General features: G+C 49.6%; 10 protein-coding genes across 10 annotated transcripts; 7 read left to right on the top strand and 3 right to left on the bottom strand.

Annotated features, from left to right (window-relative positions):
- Nucleotides 1-365: 365 nt before the first annotated feature.
- On the bottom strand, nucleotides 366-4,431 carry PHATRDRAFT_45081 (predicted protein; the record flags this gene model as incomplete). The annotated part of the gene is made up of 5 exons (XM_002179106.1): nucleotides 3,425-4,431; nucleotides 2,876-3,336; nucleotides 2,477-2,624; nucleotides 547-2,221; nucleotides 366-385 (listed from the first exon to the last, which is right to left on the bottom strand). The coding sequence occupies exons 1-5, from the start codon at nucleotides 4,385-4,387 to the stop codon at nucleotides 366-368; spliced, it is 3,267 nt and encodes a 1,088-aa protein (XP_002179142.1). The 5' UTR covers nucleotides 4,388-4,431.
- Nucleotides 4,432-5,528: 1,097 nt separating this feature from the next.
- PHATRDRAFT_45080 (predicted protein) lies at nucleotides 5,529-6,375 on the top strand (the record flags this gene model as incomplete). Its single annotated transcript, XM_002179335.1, has 1 exon — nucleotides 5,529-6,375. The coding sequence occupies one exon, from the start codon at nucleotides 5,529-5,531 to the stop codon at nucleotides 6,219-6,221; it is 693 nt and encodes a 230-aa protein (XP_002179371.1). The 3' UTR covers nucleotides 6,222-6,375.
- Nucleotides 6,376-7,430: 1,055 nt separating this feature from the next.
- PHATRDRAFT_45079 (predicted protein) lies at nucleotides 7,431-8,897 on the top strand (the record flags this gene model as incomplete). Its single annotated transcript, XM_002179334.1, has 1 exon — nucleotides 7,431-8,897. The coding sequence occupies exon 1, from the start codon at nucleotides 7,533-7,535 to the stop codon at nucleotides 8,895-8,897; it is 1,365 nt and encodes a 454-aa protein (XP_002179370.1). The 5' UTR covers nucleotides 7,431-7,532.
- A 659-nt stretch (nucleotides 8,898-9,556) lies between these two features.
- On the top strand, nucleotides 9,557-11,783 carry PHATRDRAFT_34685 (predicted protein; the record flags this gene model as incomplete). Its single annotated transcript, XM_002179333.1, has 6 exons — nucleotides 9,557-9,670; nucleotides 9,751-10,791; nucleotides 10,870-11,073; nucleotides 11,157-11,362; nucleotide 11,459; nucleotides 11,541-11,783. The coding sequence occupies 6 exons, from the start codon at nucleotides 9,557-9,559 to the stop codon at nucleotides 11,781-11,783; spliced, it is 1,809 nt and encodes a 602-aa protein (XP_002179369.1).
- A 2,044-nt stretch (nucleotides 11,784-13,827) lies between these two features.
- Nucleotides 13,828-14,616, top strand: PHATRDRAFT_11793 (predicted protein; the record flags this gene model as incomplete). The annotated part of the gene is made up of 1 exon (XM_002179332.1): nucleotides 13,828-14,616. A coding segment is annotated over one exon (789 nt), but the record flags the coding sequence as incomplete, so codon positions are not given.
- A 495-nt stretch (nucleotides 14,617-15,111) lies between these two features.
- Nucleotides 15,112-15,504, top strand: PHATRDRAFT_34683 (predicted protein; the record flags this gene model as incomplete). The annotated part of the gene is made up of 1 exon (XM_002179331.1): nucleotides 15,112-15,504. A coding segment is annotated over one exon (393 nt), but the record flags the coding sequence as incomplete, so codon positions are not given.
- A 36-nt stretch (nucleotides 15,505-15,540) lies between these two features.
- PHATRDRAFT_11593 (predicted protein) lies at nucleotides 15,541-16,512 on the top strand (the record flags this gene model as incomplete). The annotated part of the gene is made up of 1 exon (XM_002179330.1): nucleotides 15,541-16,512. A coding segment is annotated over one exon (972 nt), but the record flags the coding sequence as incomplete, so codon positions are not given.
- A 189-nt stretch (nucleotides 16,513-16,701) lies between these two features.
- PHATRDRAFT_34681 (predicted protein) lies at nucleotides 16,702-17,691 on the bottom strand (the record flags this gene model as incomplete). The annotated part of the gene is made up of 1 exon (XM_002179105.1): nucleotides 16,702-17,691. The coding sequence occupies one exon, from the start codon at nucleotides 17,689-17,691 to the stop codon at nucleotides 16,702-16,704; it is 990 nt and encodes a 329-aa protein (XP_002179141.1).
- A 1,440-nt stretch (nucleotides 17,692-19,131) lies between these two features.
- On the bottom strand, nucleotides 19,132-19,889 carry PHATRDRAFT_45074 (predicted protein). Its single transcript, XM_002179104.1, has one exon. It carries the CDS (start codon nucleotides 19,575-19,577, stop codon nucleotides 19,197-19,199), a length of 381 nt encoding a protein of 126 aa, XP_002179140.1. The 5' UTR covers nucleotides 19,578-19,889; the 3' UTR covers nucleotides 19,132-19,196.
- A 799-nt stretch (nucleotides 19,890-20,688) lies between these two features.
- PHATRDRAFT_45073 (predicted protein) lies at nucleotides 20,689-24,144 on the top strand. The gene is made up of 2 exons (XM_002179329.1): nucleotides 20,689-21,979; nucleotides 22,061-24,144. The coding sequence occupies exons 1-2, from the start codon at nucleotides 20,759-20,761 to the stop codon at nucleotides 24,095-24,097; spliced, it is 3,258 nt and encodes a 1,085-aa protein (XP_002179365.1). The 5' UTR covers nucleotides 20,689-20,758; the 3' UTR covers nucleotides 24,098-24,144.
- Nucleotides 24,145-24,396: the final 252 nt, after the last annotated feature.

The following is a 24,396-nucleotide window of genomic DNA, read 5'->3' as shown; positions in this document are numbered from 1 at the left end:
GAAGTAGCTCTTGACGTTACCAGAAATCAGGGTTAGGACTGCTTTACACTCCGTACCGTACCTGTTACGTAGCAGTGGATACCACCCTGGCGCTCGTTCGATTGTACGTTTCCACCGCCACCGCCCCCCGCTAGTCATTGCCACGCCCGGATCGTTTGCGTCGGCTCCGCCGGCGGTTGCGCTCTTCCCGTTTACGTTCACGTTCGTCCGAATCCACGTACGTGGGTAGTATCCGTTGCCACCACACGGTCCCGTCGGACCCGTCCATCCCCAGCACACCCTCGAACCACTTTTGCGCTTCGTCACGTAAATACCGTTGCGCGCCCTTGATTTCGTAAATCCACGGAGCACCAGACGACACGAAATCAAAATCCGCCGCCAACGTCTTCCCGACACCGTCCATTTGCGACAAGGCGCGGGCGACAAACGCGTATTCCGCTGGTAGCGTAAAAAATTTCATGATTTCCGAGTCTTTCGTCGTCGTATTGGACGTGGTGGTTACGTTTTTGGCGTTCCCCGGTACCGGAGGCTGAAATTTATACCCACCACGTTTCAACTTTTGACGGTTCGCCTTGACTTTGCCGGTGCGGAAGTTGTCGGCGACTTTAGCCCGGACCATGTCCAAATCGGCCGTATCCTTGAGGACACCCATTTGCTGAAAGGCGCGGACCGATTTGTCCACGTCCATATCTACAATCGCCTCCATAACGTCCAGAATGCCTTGTGCCTGTTCCGGTTGCAGCTTGGCGGCTTGGCCGAAGTCGTAAAAAACAAGCCGGACCCGCTCTTCCGGACGGGAGCCGTCGCGATTCAAAACCTCCACACCCAAATTGCCCGGATGCGGGTCGGTGGAAAAGAACAGATTACAGCAAAATTGCCGTAGGTACGCCCGTGCCAAGCAATCCGCCAAATACTCTCGATCGGCGGAAGTAACGCCCTGTTCCTTCAACTTGGTTTGACTCGTTATTTTGATGCTCTCAACAAACTCCATGACGAGAAATTTCTCCGAACACAAATCCCCGTAAACGTGTGGAGCCCGTAACCACGATGCCGCCGACGGCAGTAACTGACCATCCTGAGACTTCGCACTAGAATCTTTCACCCGCCCACCGAGGGCCAAGCCAAAATCATCGCAGAAACGGATTCCATTGTCCGCTTCGTCGCGGTAATCAATCTCGCGGTAAAGAATGTCTTCCGCGTCGGCAAAGATCTGCGTCCAACTCTGTTCAATACCGCCCACGACGCCCGCGCTGCCGGCAAACGAGTCGACAATCGAGGCTACCTTGGTTAAGAGCACAAAGTCTTGATCGTAGATTTGACGTAAATACGGTCGCTGTAGTTTAATAGCGACCGTGTCGTTTCCGTATCGGGCCAAATGCACTTGGCCGAGACTCGCGGCCGCCAACGGCGTCGTGTCAAAATCGGTAAAGGTTGCGTCGAAGGAATCTTGGTCGCCCGACCAGGCCGCGTAGGCCAAATCCATAGCCCTGGCTCCGGACCGCGCTGGGACTTGATCCTGTAAGCGTTCCAGAGCACGGTACCAGCTGTCGGGTAGGATATTCTCCCGACTTGAAATGATCTGTCCGAGTTTAATGTACAGCGGTCCCAACTGTAGGAGACCATCGGAGAGGACGTTGCCTCCGTATTTAAGTATTTTGTTCTGCAGTGCACCACGGGTGACCTTGGCCAACACATAGAGAGGAAGGATTTGGGCGAGCAACAAGGAGAATAGTGCTCGACCGCGGGCCCCGGGGTACTGCGCGTACCGCTCCCATTCCGACGTGGCGTCCACGCGTTGCCGACTCTTGACTCGTAACCACTGCGTGAATTGCAAGGTAAGGAAAACAGCAACGAGTCCCTTCCAGAATTGCTTTCTTAGAATCGTTTGCCGTGTGGTTTTCCAAACGGATGTGGCGGATAGTGTCCAGCCTCGTTGCGGAAAACCAACCAACGCTGCCAAAAAGCTGACCAGTAGGCGGATGCGACTCTGGCTTACTACCGCAGCAAGACTTGAGCTTGCTTCTATTAATATTTGTTTAGGATTTTGTTGTGCAGTCTCGTAACAAACATCCCTCGTGGCTGTTGTTGAAGCAAACAAATCATCTTGGGAACAACGGAAAAGCACACGATTGTGCTCCGTCCTGGAGCTTCGGAAAAGCGGAGAAAAGACAGGGGAAGTCTTGATACTCTGAATAAGGGGCTTTTCGGTCAATCGATCCTTCTAGATCGTTCATCCGAACATTGTGAGAGAGATACAAAGCTCTACGCCAAACCCCGACTCTTCTCGACAAGGACGGTGACAGCGCCGAAGCCAAAATTTGTGCGGGAATCCAAACGTCCACGGAAATCAAGGCTGTCGCTAGTATATATACAAACTCCTTATTCTAGTCGCTAGACGCATATTACGACCAGAGTCGATTTGCACCTCAAGAGGCCGTCAGAGGAAAACAAAAGGTAGGGCTGTCCGATGTATGACGTGGACGTCGATAACGCTCGATTTTACTACGAGACGAATGTTCATGTACACTATAGCGTTTGTAATTTGGGGTTTCTTGGTTGTCGTCATCGGCGCCTTCAATTTCCCCCGAGGGTCAAATTCAAAAAAAACTATGGATCGCATTTCGCTATGTAGTCATAGTTCACAGTGAAGAGAGACAATTCTATGTTTCCCGCCAGCCTCATCCGTCGGGGCCTAGCTATACTTAGATCTGTTACAGGAGTTACTCCAACACAGCAAAATCCATGCAGGTAGCGGTTGACGCAAAGGTAACGACGGGAATTCACTGTTACGATCCGTATCGATAGTTAAGGGTTCTGGAGTAAAAAGTGGACAGTAGCTCGATTTTCCTAGTTGCTTTGCCACTTTCAATTGTACCAAATCTTCGCCTTGCGTCGGGCGCAGAACCGTTCGTCGTATTCGCGTTGAAAGTCCGAATCGTCTTCATCCTCCAACACTTCAAAATCAACTCTGCCATCGCCGACAACGGGATGATTGACAATCATCAGCTTCACCTGTAACAAGTGCATTGCGGCTCCTGATCGTCGCAATTGATATATCCCGTCAAACGGCCGGTTCAAATCATAGCACATTTCGTAAAAGAGCACGTAACAGACAACGAGGGCGCTGAACAAAACTTGGGCCAAGCCAGCAGGAGTGCCATCGTTCGGGCATGCCGTGGCTAAAGTTCCCAATGCGTAACCAGTCAGTAGCAAGCCGCATAAAAATGTCATGACGTCAAAGTGCGTTGGGGCCAACGCGAGGCCTTCGTAACTAATGCGATGTGCACGGAGTTTACATAAATCGGCAACGTTGCTCCGGACGTTTGCTACCAGGGCCTGTAGACAGAACGAGTGTGTGAGAGATATTTAAGTGATTTCCAACAAAATACGAGTACCAAGATAGTGGCTTGTCATTCCCACCCACCTCATCCAATTTAATCCCCTCATTGCGACATTCAGCTACAATCTGCAACAGGCGCGTATAGGGGTCGCTGTAAATTACCATCATGGTTTCTCGGCCCCGACTGTCCCGCACCAGTGTTCTCACTTGATCGGCAATGCACTGCGCGGCTTGGACAGCAGTCTTATCGCAATCCTTGCGAATGTCATTGCTGCACAACATGTCCAAGAGATTACGGCAACATAACGCCAATAAACTCGCCTCCGACGTGACCGTTTGTTGAATCTGAGAGAACCGATTATAGAGGATACTCAACGTCAACGAAAAATAGGTACCTAAAACAATAGCCACACCTGGTAGAAAGGTATTGACCAAAGACACTAACGCATCGTTGTCCATGTTTTTCGTCACTATTTGGAGAAAACTGATAAGCACGGGAAAACAAAGATAGGCCAAAGTTCCGACAATGCCCCGGGCTAAGAGTCCATTCCATGCCAAGGCACTGGCCCATGGTCCGTACAACGATGCCGGCGGCGCCACATCATCGATTGTCGGCAAAACATACGTGTTATTTCGTTGGAACTGGTCAGGTCGGGCGTACACGCGGGGCTCGACGAGCCGCGCGACTTGGGAATAGGGTGAACCCACCGAGTGGTCGATGAACGAAATGAAATTGTGCTGCAAGCGATCCTCATCTCGAGACAAATAGTAGGCCGATTTTCGGTAGCCAGACTTGCGTTTTACAGCGGTGGTACTAGGTGGAGAAGAAGAAGTGCGATGGAGAGTTCCATTCGGGGCTACGTTGATCGTGTCCTCTTGGCCCCGAGAAGACGACACGAACACAGGAGCCAGCAAATACGGCCGACTTTGCTTCAGATATGGAGTCCAACGTTCGGATACGAGGTAGAATGGACTTGTGGGTAGCAACGCACATGTTACCGTCGATCCAGTAATAATTCCGACTATCAGTCTTGTCGTCACTTTCATTTTATTTCTGTGGTTCCTTCACACATCGTAGCCAAGGAAGAAAGGGTTGAGATGACTTCGGATCGGCAAGATCACGTCTTTTCTAGATTTTTGTCCGAGTATTCTGATAGGACTGGATTGTCCATTCGGTATTCAAAAATATCAAGTAAACGTTCAATCCAAAGGTTGGTCCATACTTCCTAGGGCGATTTCATGGAATGCCACATCTCTTTTCCTTTTCTAGTGCCTCCAGCAGTAAACTAGCAGCCAAAGTCAAAAATTGAAGTTTAGAGGTTTTTGAAGGCTATTGGAAATGTTGCTTGCAATCATGAAGTGTGGGATGGGTAAAGGCGAGCGCTTCCTCGTCTTGCCGTTTGTCTGTAGTAGATAGTTTGGAAAGCGAGTACTCACAGTCAAGAGTAGAGGAGTTGGAGAGGCATCGGAGTATTGCTGTCGAATGTCTCGTGAATTTTTTCAGGAAAGCCAGGATTATCAGGAAAATGCAGAGGCTATTGTTGAATGTTCGCTACCATCCTTCACCAGGTTCTTTGGGCGCGCAGACTCAAGTCAAATCTCTTAAGCCGATACATGTGATTCATTTCACCCAATTGTCCAACGTACGTGAGAAAATTAGAACGCTTGGTACGCGGAGAAAAGAAGAATGAAAGAGCGAGACTCGAACGGATATGATTTGTCTGATTCCCTAACAGTATTAGGCGCAATAGTCTATCATACACCGTTCAATCCTTGTTTAATTAGGATTTCTGAATTTCCGTTGGGTATACTTCTACCGACATGTTGCCTGTCCGAATTCACGGTTTCGTTAAGGACTGTCGACGGGCGCGAGCAAGCCTAAAGGGAACTTCTGCCGAACAGTTGACTAAATAGAACTATCCGTTGGATCGTATTTCCAGGGAAAAGGCATGTGCCTGTTCGTTCAATTTTCCAGGCCTATGTAACAAGCAACTTTACTACTCACGCCCGATCACCACCAAACAAGCCTCAAACTAATGAACCAGAGTGGTCGGGCCGGTTCGAGATCTCTGTTTACAAACTGAAAACTCGTTGCTCGTGAAACACGATAGACCTTATTGTTTCGCAAAGCAAGCAAAAAGCAACTTCGACTGGCTTCAGCTATCGTCCAACAACGAGAACTGCAATAATGGAAACGTCAATGAGCATCGTGTTGGAAAGTCTACCATCGGAACAACCCGTCCAAGCTTACGTTACCGGCGTAGAGTCCACGCTTGATGCTCTCCATGTCGATGATAGCTTGAACGACAGCAAACGTGAACTCTCATACGAAGACTATTACGGAGATGAATCTGTGGATCTAAACCACAAGAAGCAGAAAACTTCGGAAGCAAGCACCATGCCACCTCCTTTGATACGCCATAACCAAAATTCTGCGTCTTTGGACACCTGCTGTGCCGGTACAAACGACCCAACAGGCAAAAGTAGTTCGTCCTTCAGAGAGCGCCGACACGCCCAGATGGCAGCCATGCTGGAATATGCCAGCAAATTGGCACAGGATGCGGGAGCTCTTTCAGCTGCAGAAAGCCCTCAACCTTTCGAGTCGGAAGCTCGAAGGCGGCCTACGCGACGCAACTCATTTGTTGTCCATAGGAAAAATGTCACGACCATGTTCCCTGGAATGATGATCGAATCTACCAACATCCTACGCAAACACATCGAGGCTTCATCTCCCAAGCAAGAATTCTTCGAACAGTCGCAAAACGATTCCACGGTCTTTCTGCGCCACGCTAGTCTCCCGTGCTGGCGAAAGCCCGTGGTGCTTCCGACTGCCATGGAACCCCCTGTCGACATGTGCACAGATGGTCCACGAGCTGCTTAAGCAGCGATTTTGGGATAAGGAAACATGTTTCACTTTGCGACGGAGAAACCTTTCAGTACCACCAAATGCCTGGTGCCTCATGGAAGAATACCTTGGTCCGCCCTTGGCTATGGAACATGAGCAGTATACGCGACTTTATATTACACAATCAATAAGTTTAGCACAATACAAGTTTATGCACTTTTGTTCAACTTTTCTGTTGCGGGCTCATTCTACAGTCTTTCCACAAGTTCAATCTCATGAGCTGCCCACACCGTGGCATCATAGCTCCTCGTCCGACGACACTTCCGCGTGACGTTTTCCTCAAAGGTTGAATCCAATCGGGTAGGAAACGCAGAATATTTCCGGCGTACTGCTGTTCAGCTCACCGGCTACACATGGGAAGGAAAATTCCTAGAGAAATTTCTTGATCGCCTGTAGTCGAGAGAGCGACGTGCATACAATTTTGGATTGCCACTGGATAGTTCCGACATGACTGGCTGGACTATTTTTAAGTAAAGGAAACAGCAGTTTTTGGTAGTTTGGATGCGTTAACAACTTTTCACAGTGGGAAGAACCAGTGGCTCAACATTTAGCGATAATTGGAATCAATGAACATGTGTATTGTAGGGATTGCGCGACAAACACATTCAAGACATATTCAAGACCGTTATATCTTGAGTGTTCGTGTAGCTAGCCTGACTAGCTGCCAAGTGTGCGAGCTTTGGAGATCTGTGGAAGAATACCGATCGACTTCGCCTTTCGAGAAAACACCGACTTTCCAGTGAATTGTTTGCTTCTCAACAATTTCAGTGACTCTTTTCGGAAAAACAGTGTTAATGACTTTTGCTAACAATTTGTTTTCATGTCCTTCAGTTCAAAAAGATGGGAAGGTTTTTATAGTTTCGTTGAATTCTATCTCCTTAAGCAAGATAATAGTGATCAAATGTTTGAAATAATTTTTCATTAATTACGCATGATTGTAAGTCTTAAATGCAAAGGCAATTAGGCTTGACTGTTAATATATATACCATCAGCATTGATCATACCGTTCATCGAAACACTCCGCATTCCGTATTCTACGCCACGTAAGAGGAAAGATTGGATAGTAACATCCATAAGTGTACGTACGCTTCTTCTCCGGTTGCGAAGGACAGACGCAGTGCAGACGAAGGGCATTCTATCGTTCGCGGGAGGCGCTTGTTTCACGGCCACAAAATTTCGTTTGTATTTTTGATGGTAGAACAATTTTCTGTGGGAGCGGATACGAATGCCTGCAACAAACACGATCAGATCGACACGAGAGAAATTTGATCTAGAGACGGACCCGCCATGCCACATCGACGGCTTTTGTTGTTGTGTCTGATACAATGCGTGGTCGCGAATGGCTTCAGTGTGCAGCCACAAAGCCCCTCGTTCCGTCCGGAACGAAGCGGACTCGACATTAACTCCAATCCCAGGATCGGCCCATCCCTAGTTCAACCTTACACAAACGGCGAGGCTTCCACAAATGTTAGCGATGGCACGACTGCTATTATTCTCAACACAAATGCTCGGTCCGTCACGAAGGATCTGGAACCGCTCGCGGCCTCTATTTTTGGAACCTCCCACGTCTTTTGTACGACGACCGAAGTCGAAGCGAAGCAAGCAGCCGACCACATTGTCCAAAACTTGCAAAGCTACAAGCTCGTCGTCCCCGTTGGCGGTGATGGCACTCTAGCGAGTATGATTAACTATCTTTGCGACAGTATTGGTGGAGACGTGGACGAAGCTATGGGCAAACTACCACTCATTGGATACATTCCCCTCGGTACCGGCAACGGGGTCGGTTCCGTGATAGGGTGTCGCCTTTCGCGTGGATTGGCACGGGGCACTAAACGACGGAAGCGTAAACGACTCGAACACATCATGAATGCACTGCGCCGTGTTGGTCAGGGAACTTTACCGAAGAGCAACGATTTTGAAGTAGTGGAGATGCCCATGATGGAAGTTACGCATCCCGTGGACGGCCAAGTTCCAACACCACGGGGAGACCTGTGCTTCTTTGCGGGAGTCGGGTTTGATTCACTCATGCTGAATGATTTCAAGAACATCAAAGCCTGGTCACACAAAACGGGTATTTTGCGTGATTTTCTGGGCTCAGTGGCAGGGTACTGCGTCGCTCTAGTTGTCAAAACTTTGCCAAAGTGTTTGGTAAGGGGGGAGCACAATATTCGAGTCGAGCTAACAAGTAACGATCCCGACTGTGTATGGGTAGACCATCGTCGTGGGGACATGGTCCGACCCTGTGGCGAAGCCAAACTATACGAAGGAACGACAGGCATTTTAGCGGCTGGGACGTCTCCCTTCTACGGAGGCGGTCTTCGATTATTTCCATTTGCCCGCATGACGTTAGACAAGATGCACTTGAGATTGGGACGCATTCACCCGGTTGATGGCTTTGTAAATATTCCAAGCATCTTTGCCGGCTCCTATCGCGACAAAAGTGACAGGTTTGGCTGTCTGGATTTTATCGGGGACGACTTTGAAGTTAGAGTGCAGTCGACTACGGCCGCCCCAAACAGTGACGGTAGAGGATATCCGTTTCAGCATTCTGGTGAGAGCATTGGGCATGTAGAGAGGTTTCGGTTGCGAGTAGTCAAAAATTCGGTACGCTTTGTAAGCTTTCTAAAGCCACGACTTGAAAGAGATGATTGATCCTACAACGAGATATTTAACGCAAACCAAAGTTGAAATGTGGTTTGATTCACGACACTGGATGGACTCGACTGATAGCCAGAAGCTTCCCGTAGAACGGACATGAAGGAACTCTCTTTGGAACTGGACTAAGAATTGGGAGAAGAATTTGCCACCCACCACAAGATATCCTATGCAATGGACAAACACATTGAATTTACAGCCGGACCTGTGCCACTCTCTGTTAACGTAGAAGGATTGCCAATCTTTTGAGAAGGAAGGTTTGTGTATACAAACAAATGGTGAGTGCCGCATTGTCTGCTCTAAAGCTAGAATCATCTGGTTTTTGCAAAAGCCTTTTTTTTCATAGGCAAATCCATGTAGCTTACAGTTAATTTAAATTTTAAATAGCGTAATACGCCGTTGAAGGGATGCGGCGAAATCCAAATGTGAGTACCGGGAAAATGCGAACCGGCCATTCTTGTAATGTCAAGAGCCGCTTCGGTGAAAATGCGAAGCTTTCTTTTCCAATTAATTCATTCGGCTTCACATTTCGCAAACCACTGACTGTGAACGGAGCGCAAGTATTGCGAGAACCCTGTTCCTCTCACTGTCATAAAAAGTGAAACTGCCATTCCTGTACGACAACAAACACAGCATTACAGCCTTCAGGAAGCGAAATGGATACGGGATCTACTGCGGTGAACAAAATCCTCGACAAGAACGAAATGTCAGGACCATTCCAAAGTCGACAAGGGAAGAGCCTGAAATGGAGTAACGTTAACATGACGTTGGTACGTAGTCACTCCATACGCTCTCGCCTCCCAGGTAAAATGGTCGTTAACTCTTCTCTTTCCGGCTTTGTTTTTTTTAGGTGGCGAAAGGCAAGAGCCCGGAAAAGAAAATTTTACAAAATGTTTGGGGCGAAGCTGGCAACGAAACGACAGCAATTATGGGACCCTCTGGGTCAGGGAAAACTTCCCTATTGAACGTCCTGTCGGGGAGGGCCCGAAACCTTGGGCGGTTGAAAGTCACTGCTGATGTTAAGCTGGACGGCAAGTCCGTCAACCCGACTGATGTGTCAGTTCGTCAGCACATTGCCTTTGTAGAGCAAGACGACACCCTTTGCATTTCAGCCACGCCTAGGGAAGCCATTTTCTTTTCTGCCAAGTTACGCTTGCCCAAAAGCTACATGGACGAACAATTGCATACATTGACGGACCGTATGCTAACGGAGCTTGGTCTCCAAGGTTGTGCCGATACGATCATCGGAGGAACGCTGGCGAAGGGTATATCCGGGGGCGAGCGTAAGCGCACCAGCGTCGGAGTCGAGCTTGTGACGCAACCATCTATCGTATTCCTAGACGAGCCAACATCTGGACTTGATAGCTTTTCTGCATTACAGCTTGTTCAGGTTTTGGACAAGGTGGCTAGAGCAGGAGCCAGCGTTCTCTTTACTATCCATCAGCCTCAGTCAGACATCTTCGACATGTTTGATCGCATGATTCTCATGAATAAGGGGCAAGTCATGTACCAGGGTGATGTTGAAAACATGACGGACTACTTTGAGTCTCGTGGACACCCTCTTCCACCAAAGTACAACCCTGCGGACTACGTGATGATTGTGGCCCAAACCATTCCAGAAAAAGAACTCAAAGAGGCAGGCTTCTTCTCCGAAAGAAAAGAGGCTGATTCTAGTTCTGAACGATCCGTTTTGGAATACGATACAAAAAATGAACACAATAGACATGTGGGGGCCTGGATACAGGTGAAATACTTGGTGCAACGTGATTTTCAGAGCCTTGTGAGAGTTAAAACGATTTTGGGGGCGCGCCTCGCCCTGACCGGATTCATGACCGTGTTAACTGGATTTATCTTTTGGCAAGTAGGCGACGGAAACCTTGAGGATCTGGTGGTAAGAAAGCATTCACGTGACAGTGCGACAACCTGTAAGAAAAGTAATCATCTCAACGAAACTTTTTAATTTTTCCAGGAGGTGCAAAGCATTTTTGGTGGTCTTGTCACGGCTTGTATGCTTGCCATGTTTGGTTCGGCCATGCCAACTCTGATTGTCTTTCCAGAGGAACGTCCTGTCTTCTTGAGAGAGTACGCCACAAATCACTATTCCGTTGTTTCGTACTTCTTATCAAGGCTTCTGCTGGAAGCAATTTTGACAGCGATTCAAATGGTAGTATTGGTAAGCAACGGCTTTATGGTTGTGACACCTCTCAACTGCGCTTTGCTTGGATCACTTACACAAACCTTTGACGACCTCAACAGGCAATCTTGAGTTACTTTATGATGGCGCTCAGCCTCGACTTTGGTTTGTATTTCATCACTCTATACACTTTGGCAATGTCCAGTACCGCATTGGCCATGGTTATTGGTTCGACTGTGGAGGATCCTAAGATTGCTGTCGAGTTCTTACCCATAACTCTGGTTCCACAGATTATGTTTGCCGGTTTCTTTATTGCTCCAGATCTCATGTAAGTTTCAAGCGCTTTGAAAGACAGAACCTCCAAATTTCCACAAAAGCAGAGAAAAGACTTCACTGACCCCATTACAAATTGATATCTTTTCAGTGTGAGTACTATAAAGAGACGCTTCTCAAATGGTGCATCATTTGTTTAGTCTGATGCTTTTTTTCTCTCTCCCTATATCCAGCCTGTTTGGCTACGCTGGCTCCAATACATTATGCCACTGAGCTACGCCGTGAATTTGGTCATGGACTATGAGTTCAATCAAGACTGCGGCTCCGAACAAGCAAATACCAACTGCCAAAACATTTTAGATATTGCTGGCTCAGACTCGGATGACATATGGTGGTATTGGTTGGCACTTGTGGCTATATTTGTTGTACTTCGGTCTGTGGCACTTGTATGCTTGAAGCGCAAGGCAGAAAAGTAGGCGTTTCTGGATCTCCTAGGAAACCTTCTTGTCGTACACTAATTGCTCAAGAAATAAAATGCACAATTGCCTTTCTTTCACTTCATTTTCTCCTTTCAACAAATGGCACTGGCTTCAACTGGCAAATGCCGAAATGCCGCAGTGAACAAAAGGCGCCTCCCCAGGGCTCCAAATCCTAGCCCATTGCATAGTCTGCCATCATTTGCGAAGACCCGGCAGCCTTTTAAAGCCATTTCCTGACAAACCCGCAACTACAAGACTCATGTAATTACATTGGGGGCAACAATCAAACAAGCAGTATCTGATGTCATGAGTATTTGTGTTCCATCTGGTACGCACTCTTTTTTGAAACCTCCTATGTCATTTACCGATTTACAACTAGGGATATACTTTTTAAGAACCACTGATAGTTTTGTAGCATCTGTATGACCATCCAGAGTCATTTAGTTAACAGATTAAGGTTTGTGCTTTGTTACTGTACGTCAATAACAGTCGAAATAGCCTTACCTATTTCAGTTACACAGTCAATAGAGAAAACCCACCCAAATAACTTGTTTGGACATACTTGAAAGGTCATTATGTCTCTTGGACCTTTGGTAGGCCTATCAAGTGTAAAAATGAATCCACAACATTTTAGAAGCGACGACGATGAACACCACGGGCCAAAGTGTCTTGTCCGATGGGATTTCATCCCAAGAAGAGCCCGTTGATATAATTAACAGCCCCTTGAACAGGGTGGTCGAAGACAACAGGCCAATGGTGTCTACCGACTTTGATTTGTTGGACCTCCCGTGCAAAGAGGAGGAAGAACCAATAACTCACGGAGTGAGAGAAGCTGGAGTCGAACCAGCATTCGATGACACCGAGAGCCATCATATAGGTCCGAATATCGACAGTGATTCATACCAAGACCGCTCTGTTGGATTCAGCAAGGAGAATGTCAATGACGAAGGGTCTGAAAAGGAAGACTCGTCATACGAGCATGAAGTTGAAGGGCACCACTACTCCGATTCGCCCTATGGCGATGGTGAAAACGAAGAAGAAAACGTCCAGCACCGATACACGGATTCCCCTTTTGAATCCGACGATGAGGATAGTGAGGATGAAGGCATATTCATGGTCGACCATATTCCTACTTCGTACAGAGATAGCCCGGCACCGGACGACCGAGACATGGATAGGGCGATTGGTGTAATGTACGGCGATGACGGTAGAGGTCCATGTCCGCCGATGGAAGAAGATGAGATTGTCACGACGACGAGACGTCGACGCACTAGGAGGTTTCGCCGCCGCAAGAAGAAGCATGACGAAGCCCCTGTTAACCATCGCCGGCGACGTCAATGGTGCTGGTTGCTGCTGTGTTGCCTGCTACTTTTGCTGCTCCTGCTGTTGATCGGAGGTATTGCGTTTGGAATTACGCGTGACGACAGTGATGACCCACCAGATGAGGAGGAAGACGACGGCGTTGCCCCTGACGATGATTTTACAATTTTTAAACCATATGAAGGAATAACGACAACACCAATGGATCCTTACACAGAGGATTGCTATTTTGGCGTCAATGTTTTTCCGCATGTTGCACAACAATGCAAGTGTGGTACACGCATCGACATCATTCCTGACGACGTGGCTACACTTCAAAGTCAGGTGACCGAAGATATTAATCAAGAAATTTATGAAGGAATGTATACCGGAGACCCTTCGTCTTGCGACCCCGCAAACCAGGCGCTGATATGGCTCTCGAGTGGAAACACACGTGACGCCGGAGATCTCTTCCAGCGCTTTGTCCTTTCCCTCTCATATTTCCAAATGAATGGAACCAACTGGGATCTGAACAACCTTTGGTTATCAGACGACAGTGAGTGCATTTGGCTTGGACTTCAGTGTAACAGCCGTTTCCAGGTCAATAGTTTTGCTGTCGATACCAACAATGTCAAGTACGTTTCCGACTTTTGTTCTCGAGCTTTTTCCAATCTCACAGTCAAGTGATTTTGGCATGTTCTAACCCCTATTTGTCCTCTTCAGAGGTTCCTTTCCCACCGAGATGGTCCGTCTCAACGGTTTGAATACGCTTTCTATCACTCGTAACCATATGACTGGGACTATCCCGCCGGAGCTGTTTTCGATGAGGAATCTGGAAAACCTGTTCCTCTACGCGAATCAAATGCGTGGGTCCATCCCTAGTGAAGTCGCCAACGCAAAGAAACTGAAAATTTTGTCGGCCGGTAACAACCTGTTCGCTGGTACTCTCGTCTCCGAAATCGGCCAAGTCAGTACGCTGGAACAGTTGGACATTGGCTTCAACGAGTTCTGGCTTAGACTCCCTACCGAAATGGGTCAGCTAACGAACATGAAATACCTTGTAATCGAGGACAATCGATTCTCGGGGCCAATGCCTAGTGAATTTGGGCGTATGAGTAACTTGGAAACCTTTTTGCTGTCCCAGAATCTAATGAAGGGACCTCTGCCGATTGATCTCACCAACCTTTCTAATCTGCATGAGTGGCGATTTGCCCATACCGGATTGGGAGGTGACTTCCCGACCGAGTTTGGACAAGCCATGACCAACCTGCATCGTCTCGAAATGGGCGGAAATAACTTTCGTGGAACCATCATGACCGAGTTTGGCTACATGACCCAGTTGTCGTGGCTAGCGCTCAACGGCAACGACCTCACGGGGACTATTCCGACCGAAATTGGTCACCTGGTTAACATGACTAGACTGTCACTTCAGGATACCTTGATCGAAGGGACGATTCCGTCGGAGATTGGTCTGATGACCAAGCTTGAGAATCTTAATATTGACAAAAACAATTTGACCGGACGCGCTCCGGAAGAAATCTGTGCTCTACGCGCTCTCGAACTAAATTTGTTCGTTACGGACTGCGAGGCACGCGGCAGCGTGGGTATTGTCTGTCCAATCCCCGACTGCTGTACGTTTTGCCGACGAGGCGAAAGCTCGAATTCTTCACCGTAGCGGGCAGAAGTCTAACTTGCATAGTTGAATCCTTTTATATTACTGTTCGTTACCGGTGGCTTTGTTTCTAGCTCTCTACCCTAGAAAATACATGGACAGTAAAGAGGAGCTCTCTACTTCACTGTTAGGACGATTCCGTCGAGCTTCATAGTTCGTCAGCTGTACTACAGAGTCTGCACGTAGTACGATTCTGGAACGACGTTTGGAAATCGTCGAGCCGCCGCTCGTCCGTCACCATGAGGAACGTGTCTACAAAAGACACATCCCAAACCGTTTCCATTGTTTCCGATCCCTCCCTGGCTAGCTAGCAATCTCGAGTGCTACCTCTAGAGTGGACATCAAGTAGCAGAAATGGCAGATTCATTTTCTCTTGCCGCCGAGGCTGCGCATTCGTCGTTAAAGCGCGCGAGACTTTTGTTTCAGCATCCGACGAGCAACGTGCGTTCCCAATTTGGTGTGGCTTCGGCCGTCGATCCGACGCTGTCCGAGGCGGCGGTGCAGCGGCGTCGGCGTCAACGTACCGGCGTGTCGGGTACGAACAAGACTGCTGGCAGTAAGCATACCGGATCCAACCAACAAAGTCAATCGCTCGTCGTTGCGTCGCCGAAAACGGACGCCGCTTTGGGGGAGACGGTCACCGAAGCGCGGAACAACTTGGTACCGTTCGACGGCGGCAAAGCCAGTGCCACCGAGAATTACGACGACAATGCACGACTCCCGCCGTCATCTTCGGGAGGAATTCTCGTGCGTCGTCAAGACACCGCGTCTTCTACCACGATTCCGACTCCGCAATGGCATGCTCCGTGGAAACTATCGACCGTCCTGTCCTCGCACTTGGGTTGGGTGCGCTGCATCGCCATGGATCCGGAAAATCGTTTGTTCGCCACCGGTGCCGCGGATCGCGTTATCAAGATCTGGAACTTCCCCAAAGCCAGTGTCGGAGCCTCGGATGCCTTGCAACTCACTTTGACGGGACACATTTCCCCCGTCCGGGGACTCGAATTTAGTCCCAAACATCCCTACTTGTTCAGTTGTGCCGAGGACAAGACGGTGAAATGTTGGGATCTGGAAACAAACCAGGTAATTCGACATTATCACGGTCACTTGTCGGGAGTCTTTTGCTTGGCGTTGCATCCAACGTTGGACGTTCTCGTGACGGGGGGACGCGATGCTGTGGCTCGCGTTTGGGACATGCGGACCAAGACGCAGATCCACACCCTGGCGGGACACGAACACACCGTCGCTTCCGTACTGACCCAATCCACTAATCCACAAATCATTACCGGTTCGCACGATTGTACCGTCAAATTGTGGGATTTGGTCGCCGGCAAGTGTATGACCACGCTGACGCATCACCAAAAGTCGGTGCGGGCTTTGGCGGCTCCGTCGTTCGAAAAGACCTTTGTTAGTGGCGCCGCCGACGGATTGAAGCGGTGGCAGAGTAAGGATGGTCGGTTTCTGCAAACAATGACGGGTCACAAGGCCGTAGTGAATGCACTAGCCGTTAATGACGATGGAGTCCTGGTATCCGGTGGGGACGACGGATCCTTGCATTTTTGGGATTACAAAACGGGTTACGGCTTCCAACAAACACGGAGTGTGGTTCAACCCGGATCGCTGGAAGCGGAAAACGGTGTCATGGCGTGCTGTTTCGATGCGACGGGGAGTCGGCTAATTACCGGCGAAACCGACAAGACCGTCAAGATTTGGAAACCGGACGAAACGGCTTCGGAATTAACGCATCCCATCGACACTGCAGCGTGGCGTAAAAAGTGTATTGCGCAAGCCAAACAACGCTACTAACTGTAAGAATTTATTTGTGCGCCGATCGTAGGTCATGAGAAGAACGAAATGTCGTCGAGGTAGCGAGTGAGTTCGTTAGTAGAGTAGGTCAACGGCTCCCCACCCACACTATACCGGTTTGGCATCGATAATGTTGCGTCATTCGTTGAGTTGGTCAATTTGTGGATACCTTAGAATGCCGCGGACTTCGGGTCGTCCAATGGCCCGCACCATGGCGGACGCCAGGGCTTGTACGGTGACGGGTCGATCCACAAAGGGCAATCCGAGAGCGTTGCCGATAAAGAAGGCGCCGACCGGAGGAAAGCTGGTGGGTCGATCCATACTGTAGATCAAAGAGGGGCGGGGGATTATGGGGCGTAGCAGCGCCGTCGACGGGTCCAATAGTTTGGCTTCGACCTGCCGTTTGGCCCGAAGGTATCGTTTCAAAAAGTCGGGTGCCAGTTTGTTTTCAATGAGATTACCACCCGTGACGTCGGGCCATCCGGCTTCGGCGGCGGACGTAAAGACAAAGGGGAGCGGTGTCGGCAGGGCAACTCGAGCGGCGTATTCAGACGCTGCGTCAATGGCGTGAAAGGCAGTGAGTCGGGTGATGGTGTCGTAAGTCGAATCGGCGTCGGGCAAGGAACCCGAGCCGGAAACGAAGCGATTGTAGGATCCCATCCCGGAGGTCTCGTCAAAGAGGAGTCCAATCGTGTGGATCACTCCCACGTAGCCGCCTTCGTTGAGAATTGCCTCAATGGCTTCCTTTTGACGCGCGTCGCCTTGGCGGTAGTCAATCTTGATGGAAGAAGCCATGTTCATGATGGAGGAGGAGGCTGACGACGAGGACGATACGGTCTTGTCGCTGGCCGTCACCGGCGGCAAACCACGGCGCGACAAACTGGTAACGTCGTAACCTTCGACAATCGCGCGCTTGCATACCGTCTGTCCCAAAAATCCCGTCCCTCCCAGTACCAAGAGCTTGCCTTTCACGCGGTTGTCCTCGCTAGTGTAGCGGTTGGTGTTGCTGTTACTACTACTGCTACTGCTCAGGGCTCGCGTGGTACGTGTATCGCGAACGACGCGCCGAGGGACTGACCGAAAGCTTACGACCAGGCGCGGCACATGCAATAGACAAACCGAGGACATAATTACAATCAACAGACTCCAGCCCGTGACTGCGACCAGTGGCATAATCGAGAGAATAGGCTTCCAGCAAGGACCTCTGACACTGCAGGCAGGATAGCTAGCTAGCTATAGCTGTAGATGTTTGTATATCAGCCAGTCAAATACAAAGAGGATTTGTCCCCGTCGACAACTACTAGCGACGAACAAAGTAGGGACAGTAGTCTTACATAAACAATAGGATAAGGTCGATCACTGACGGTGAATCGCTGCCGGTCTAATAAAGGTTCTTCGCAACAACCTCCGTCACGCCATGGTCGGAGAAAACAATTCTGACGCACAAAAATGGGGAAATTCCGGGTTCTGGAAAGTCACGTTTCGTGAAACAACAGACTTTGGCATTCGGCCAAAAAATTTGGAAATCGGCCGTGTCCACCTGCCGCAGTACCGTTGTGCCTTTCCTTTTCTATACTTGGTAAGCGTCGACCTTCGACACGGAAGCGACCAAAAGACATACCGGAGCAGAGTTTGATGAATCTAGGAACCAAATTACGTCTTGGTGCAACAAGGAAAATAGCACAGTTATAGGAAACCTCGATCGCAACATTCACAGTCAATGAAGTGCATTGGCGTCGCTTTTTAATTTATACACGAGTACAGAACAAGGGGGGAATCCGACCCCACTCGAGCGCAAATAGTGAGCAGCGCCGGGATTTGACTCTCTATCCTTATCAAGGACCCTTCCTAGAATGATGGACCCGACCGAATCAAACGTTCAATTCTTGGTGCCGGGTGGATTGGAAAGACGTGCATCGGGCGTGGCCGTCGGAAAGTTCCCGTCCGCCGTCCCTGATTTTGCTTCTATATTGTCTCCGGACGGTTTCGCTTGTTGGGGGCCCATGGCGCGGTAGGCCACGTATCCACCGGCGGCAACGGCGGCGCCCAGAAACAGCTTTGTGGCCGCTGGTGTCTTTTGCACAACGTTCTTGGCCTGATTCGACATTTTGTGCACCGATTCTTGGGACATGGTGGAGGTGACGAGTGGGCAATTTTACGTGGAAGTGTACGACTGACTGTGGTAGCTGAAAATTCGTGGCGGAGCAGAATTATGATGTCAGTCCTGGGGGTTGATATTTTATAGATTCGCATAGAATTCGATCACTGTCGGATCCTTCGATGAACGTCCAGGATACTTCCCGACGCTTCCCTCGACCCATGGTGATACATATCACCAAACGAACTAACCAACTATCCGAGCCGAATGTCTGCAAGACGATCCGAAGAACGCTGCGCTGACCTGGAAGACAGTACCATCTCGTCAGCAGAATACAAAAGGAGTGTGCGAAGTAGATGCAACTTTCAACTCGGCTACCTACTAAACCCTGAGACGCAGGCATCATCATTTTTAAAACGGGGTAAGAGTAAGAATGTTTTTATTATGAACCCAATGACCACGCAGAGGTTAATGTGAAAACTGTTCTACCGGTAAACGTGTAAGCATGGTATGTACAAGAAGGAAACCCAAAAATCTATTCCGCCACCACAGTGTCACCACGGATCCGTCCCCGACGCGTTTTGGTGTTGCGGAGGCGATCTCCAATCGCATCATAGTGCTTGCCGACCACGACATTACGATTCGCCGGCGGTTTAGACAGGGACGCTCCCGGAGTGGCGGACGGAAAATATCCGTCGGCCGTGCCAAATTCTTTCTCTAAGCCGGGTTTGAAATGTTCCTTGGCGACTGCCGTCGTAAGGCTAGATGCCGCCGCCATTCCGCCGACCAAACCCAAACCGAAAAGTGCGACCCAGGGGGATGTACGTTGGACTGCGCGTTTGGCGTTTTTGTTCCAATCGAGCTGGTTGATGGCTTCGTTCATTTGGGAAAGGTTGCGGTTAACGTAGGAGGCCATTGTTACGGATCGAAAAAGGGAGTAGTAATTCTGCAACTCTTTATTTGATCCAAAACTAAAATTTGTGGTAGGTACAGATCCAAATTGTGAGTATCAACACAGTCTCCAAACCTGTAGGAATTTACACTTCGTTCTCGTCGACTGAGCTGTACGGAATGCAGATAGTTCTGCTTGGGAATCGAATTCGGTGGTGTCGTCTCTGCGTCACGATTCCTCCGCCGACTGCTCTGACACCGAAGTGGGTTTTCTTCGCGAGGAACCACAAAGAAGAGCGTGAAATCGACGAAAGTGTTCTTCGATGACATTCTTGTGTAAGTCCGTGCCGGCGGGGTTCGAATTATTCGTCAGCCAATCATCCAATGTCAAGTGTGCGTTTCGTGAGAATGCCGAAGCATCGTTCCGGTAAGGAGACGCTGGAATCTAAGCATGGGTGAGCCGAAGTAAAACGCTGTTGCGAAATACTGCTGTAGCTTGTAAACGCTTCAGACGTACTCTTCTTTCTACCAGTGTCATCTTGGAGTTTCCATTTTATTTTGAAAATACGATTTAACTTTGCGATCGCGACTAACATTCATCGAACCAACCAGAACCGGTAAACTCTCAATCCAATTTATTTTAAGTCTTCACTTTTGAATTCAAGATTTGCATCCTACAAGTATGTCGAAAGTGTCACCCTATCAATTCCATGTTCTCATTGGGGGGGAAAGTCTGGTCTTTTTCCCCTATCTAACCTTGAGACTTTTTTGAAGTCCGTTACGGTAGCTTTGTTAGAAAACGGCTTTGAAACGCAGACCGAACCAGCGATAGGACTCGTTGCTTCATTGTAGGTAGCATTCCCAACGACATTTTATTGTTCTCGTATACCTCGTTGTTTGTCCGATACTTATTATATTGGATAAACATCGGAGCATGTCATTAACTGTAAGCTCGACATCCTTTGCCAAAGGTGACCAGTCAATTAGCGATATACTGGAAAAACTTCCTGGTGGAGCAAGCAGTGGATGTATCCGTAGCCAACAAACCCCAAGCAATCGCTCACAGACAGACAATTTCCGGTGCGCAGCGGTGGCGTTTTTGTTCTGGCACGCTACTTTCATCTCTTGCCTCCCGTTGGTGCCGCGCTCCGTTTCTTTGTAGTAAAATACCGGCAAGAGCCCCTCGTGAGCATCTTTATTCACAGCATGCAATCTTCCTTGCGCGCACGACGTGGTGTGGCTCCCCGGAGAAAAGCTGCCGTCGGTCGGTATCAACTGGTCCTCGCTATTACGTTGTCCGTCGCCTTGACCGGTCTCGTGACAACTCAATTTGTGCTGTCGACTTCGTTGTATTCCACTCAAGAAAAGCAGCAACGACAGCAGCACAAGAGCCACGCAAAGGGACCTAATCCATCCAATCTAAGGACCGATTCTTTCCCGAGAGAGCAGTTGCACGTAGTTGTGCCGGAAGAACAGAAACAATCAGAGCGGCGATTGAACGAAAGCAGTCGGGAACACGAATCTCGAGAGAATGACCATGAAGACGAGCAAAAGACCCGGCCCGATTCAGAGAAGAAAGATGATCTTCTTACGCAGCAGGACCAAAAGACGACGAAACGAAACGAACATGGTCCTGCTCAGGAAGGCATCCGCAAGCACAAGACTGACCACGAGGCTCCCGAAAAGGTGGAATCGCCAGTGGATGAGGACCATGAAGTCCAAAAGGCACACAGAGAAACAGTGCAAAAATTCGTCGACGACCGAAGAGTTCGCCTCAAGCACAGAATCTCTCGACCCAAAGTGGCCAGGGCTGCATCACCGCCTGAGGTGGAACCGCAAATTGAGGTTGCTCCGCCACCCGAAAAGCGACCTTATGACATTCTGGATGATCCCTTGCAAAATCCAGATTTCAACAAACCCTCGAAGCCGTTGAACTTCACGGCCGCTGTACCATATTTGGGTGTACTGATTGACGGGGGGCGTCATTTCTTTCCAATGGACTGGATGAAACGAGCCGTTGATCGCCTTTCTGATTTGCGCTATAATTTGATTCACTTGCGTCTTACGGACGACCAAGCCTTCAACGTTCTATTGGATTCTCATCCCGAGCTCGCTTATCCCGCCGCCGTCAACAACCCACACCAGCAAGTTTGGACGGCCAGCGAATTGCGTGACTTGACCGCTTACGCGAAATCCAAAGGAGTAAGCATCATGCCCGAAGTCAACGTTCCCGGACACGCCGGTGCCTGGGCCGGTATTCCTCACCTAGTCGTGCACTGTCCCGAATTCATCTGCCAAAGAGGCTACGGATTGCCACTAAATGTAACCCATCACGATCTCAAACCTATCTTGACGAGTATCTTGAAGGAAGTCGTCGACATTTTTGATGATCCGCCCTTTCTACATTTGGGTGGGGATGAAGTCAACGTACGTTTGTTTTCCGTGTGGAACTTTTCTGTGCGTTGTCGGAAGGTATAAGGCGTTTCTAAACTTTTTTTTCTCTACCAGATGGCCGGCCCCTGTTTTAACGAAGTTCGCAGTCCCGTCTTTAATTACACGGCTTTCGAAGTTGTTCTTAAAGAAATCATTGCCGATGTAGGCTACCCCGAAAAGCAAGTGGTTCGTTGGGAAATGACCGGGCAGGCTAATTTGGAACGCGCTGGCGGTGTGGAACAATTTTGGGAGTCGTATCCGGGAGAACGGCACAAGGCTGCGGGACCTTTTTTCATTTCGAACCGTTTGTATTTTGATACAAACCAGGATCAAAATGCGTACGAAGTTTGGCAGAATACCCGACGGTTTTATGTAAATGATTACCAGCCCGAGGCAGTTCCAACCGCCATTATTGCCGGCACCTTTGAGTTGTCGACGACTTGGTGGTACGATCGCAATATTTTGGGACGTTTGTTGGCTGTTGCGTTGGGTGCCCGAAACGAAACTCTACCAAAGACGATGAAGGACCAAGACCATGAGAAAATGGTGCTTGATCAATACCAAGTTTTCTGCGACCAGTTAGGATATAGCCAGGCAATTTGCGAAACCAACGGTGGCCCGATCATCCCTACCCCGGAGTACAAAAAGAAATGGGGTGACGGTTGGGTAGTTTGGAAGGCGCACATCTGTGAACGCATGACGACGACTGAGGTAACCAAGGCAATGCGACCCCGCTCTAGCGACCGGGTCGCCACGCAGGCGAACAGCTACTTTTGGAACGTATTTGGATTTCCTGCGCACACACACACGCGAGTGGGCCAGCATCCAACGTTGCCAGACGATCTCCAGGCCCTCCAGCGACATTTAATTCCTCATTGTGGCGTTATGTTGGATACGACCAGATCCCTGGTTCCAGCGGATCGGTTGGGAACGATTTTGACCGACACCGTTGCAAAATTGGGTTTCAACATAGCCCAGCTGCGTTTGGTCAGCAACAAGGGCTTCACGTTTGCTCCGAGTAGTCTACCGCATACTGTAGGCCATTCGTTACTAGCAACGAAGGAGATCAAGGTATACACTAGGAGTGACTTGATGGGTACCGTTGCTAAAGCGAGTGCGGTGGGAATCCAAATGATCCCCGAAATCAGCATGACGACAGGAAGTGCTGGTTGGTACGAGTCGGGCTATCTAGCGAATTGTCCAAACCGTCTGTGTGAAATTGGTGACGCGTCGATTGACGTGACGAACCCGTTCTTACCACCCACCGTGTACTCGTTGATCTACGAGTTGCGTTCCATTTTCAGCAGCAGTCCCTATATTCATCTCGGTTCGGACGAGCGTCAAGACGCGGCAGCTTGCTACCAAGAAGCCAATCCCACGTTCCACGCGGACGTGGGAGCGTTCGAGCGCAAAATGGTCAAAGTCTTGGAGGCGAGCGGGATTGCGAACGATTCTGTACTGCGGTACGCCAATTCGCAAGGCGAGGTGTACAGCGACCGGACGGGTGGCGTCACACACTACGGTCCGGACCATGCGACGGAGATTCCTGCGGACGCACCAATATTTGTGAGTGTGGATTTGTTGCGGGACGATGGGTGGACATTGTACCAGCGGGTGAAGGAACTCGTATCGAAAAAGCCGTTGGGCATCTTGGCGGAAATCCGTACGTTGACGGCTCCCCGTTGGGAAGGCCTGGAGATTCCGGAACGTTTGCTGGTGTACGCCATGGCCGTATCGGAATTGCCCACGTACGCGAACGCGGCGGCACTGGGCGAGCGGTACGGGGAGCTTTGCCGGGCGTTATCGGATCGATTGCCGGGATTGGGTCGTCGGCACGATTGCGCGTTGCCGGGTGTCGTCTCGGGGAAGGTGACGTTTTTGGCCGACACGAGTACCTTTGTGCAGCAGCAGTGTCAAATGGCGACGTATCCCGTGACGCAACACCACGCCAAGTTGGTAGCACCCCGGTACAACGCGACCGAGTGGGAGCAACTGCGCGGGGCGCCCCGCGTGTTTCCGGCGGCGGGTCGGGATCCCCAGCGGCATCACCCCGTCGTCATCGGGCATGGAAAATCGGGGGACGAGTCCCCGGTCGAGTCCGTAGCTAGCTAGCTAGCTAACTAACTAGGAGTAAACGATGAGTGCATGGATGAGAGAGATGAGCAGCTAACTGTAAAGTGGTTTTAGCTCCAGAAGTGTGGGTATTAAAATGGATATAATCCCTAGAGTCTAGCTAGCATAGACTTTGCCCTCACAGTCAATAGAAAAACGAACGAGTTCACGACGGGTAAGTGAGTTTGATGGAAGAACGATTGGTGAGGGTTTCCACACACGCCTGCCATCCACACGGCACTGGGAGACTGGATTTTTTCGAGCGCGTGAATGGCGACCGCCAATCCAATCCCTCGAAG

Source organism: Phaeodactylum tricornutum, chromosome 6, assembly GCF_000150955.2.
Source record: "Phaeodactylum tricornutum CCAP 1055/1 chromosome 6, whole genome shotgun sequence".
NCBI classification, from domain to species: Eukaryota; Bacillariophyta; class Bacillariophyceae; order Surirellales; family Neidiaceae; genus Phaeodactylum; species Phaeodactylum tricornutum.
This window is presented reverse-complemented; position numbering and strand designations above follow the sequence as displayed.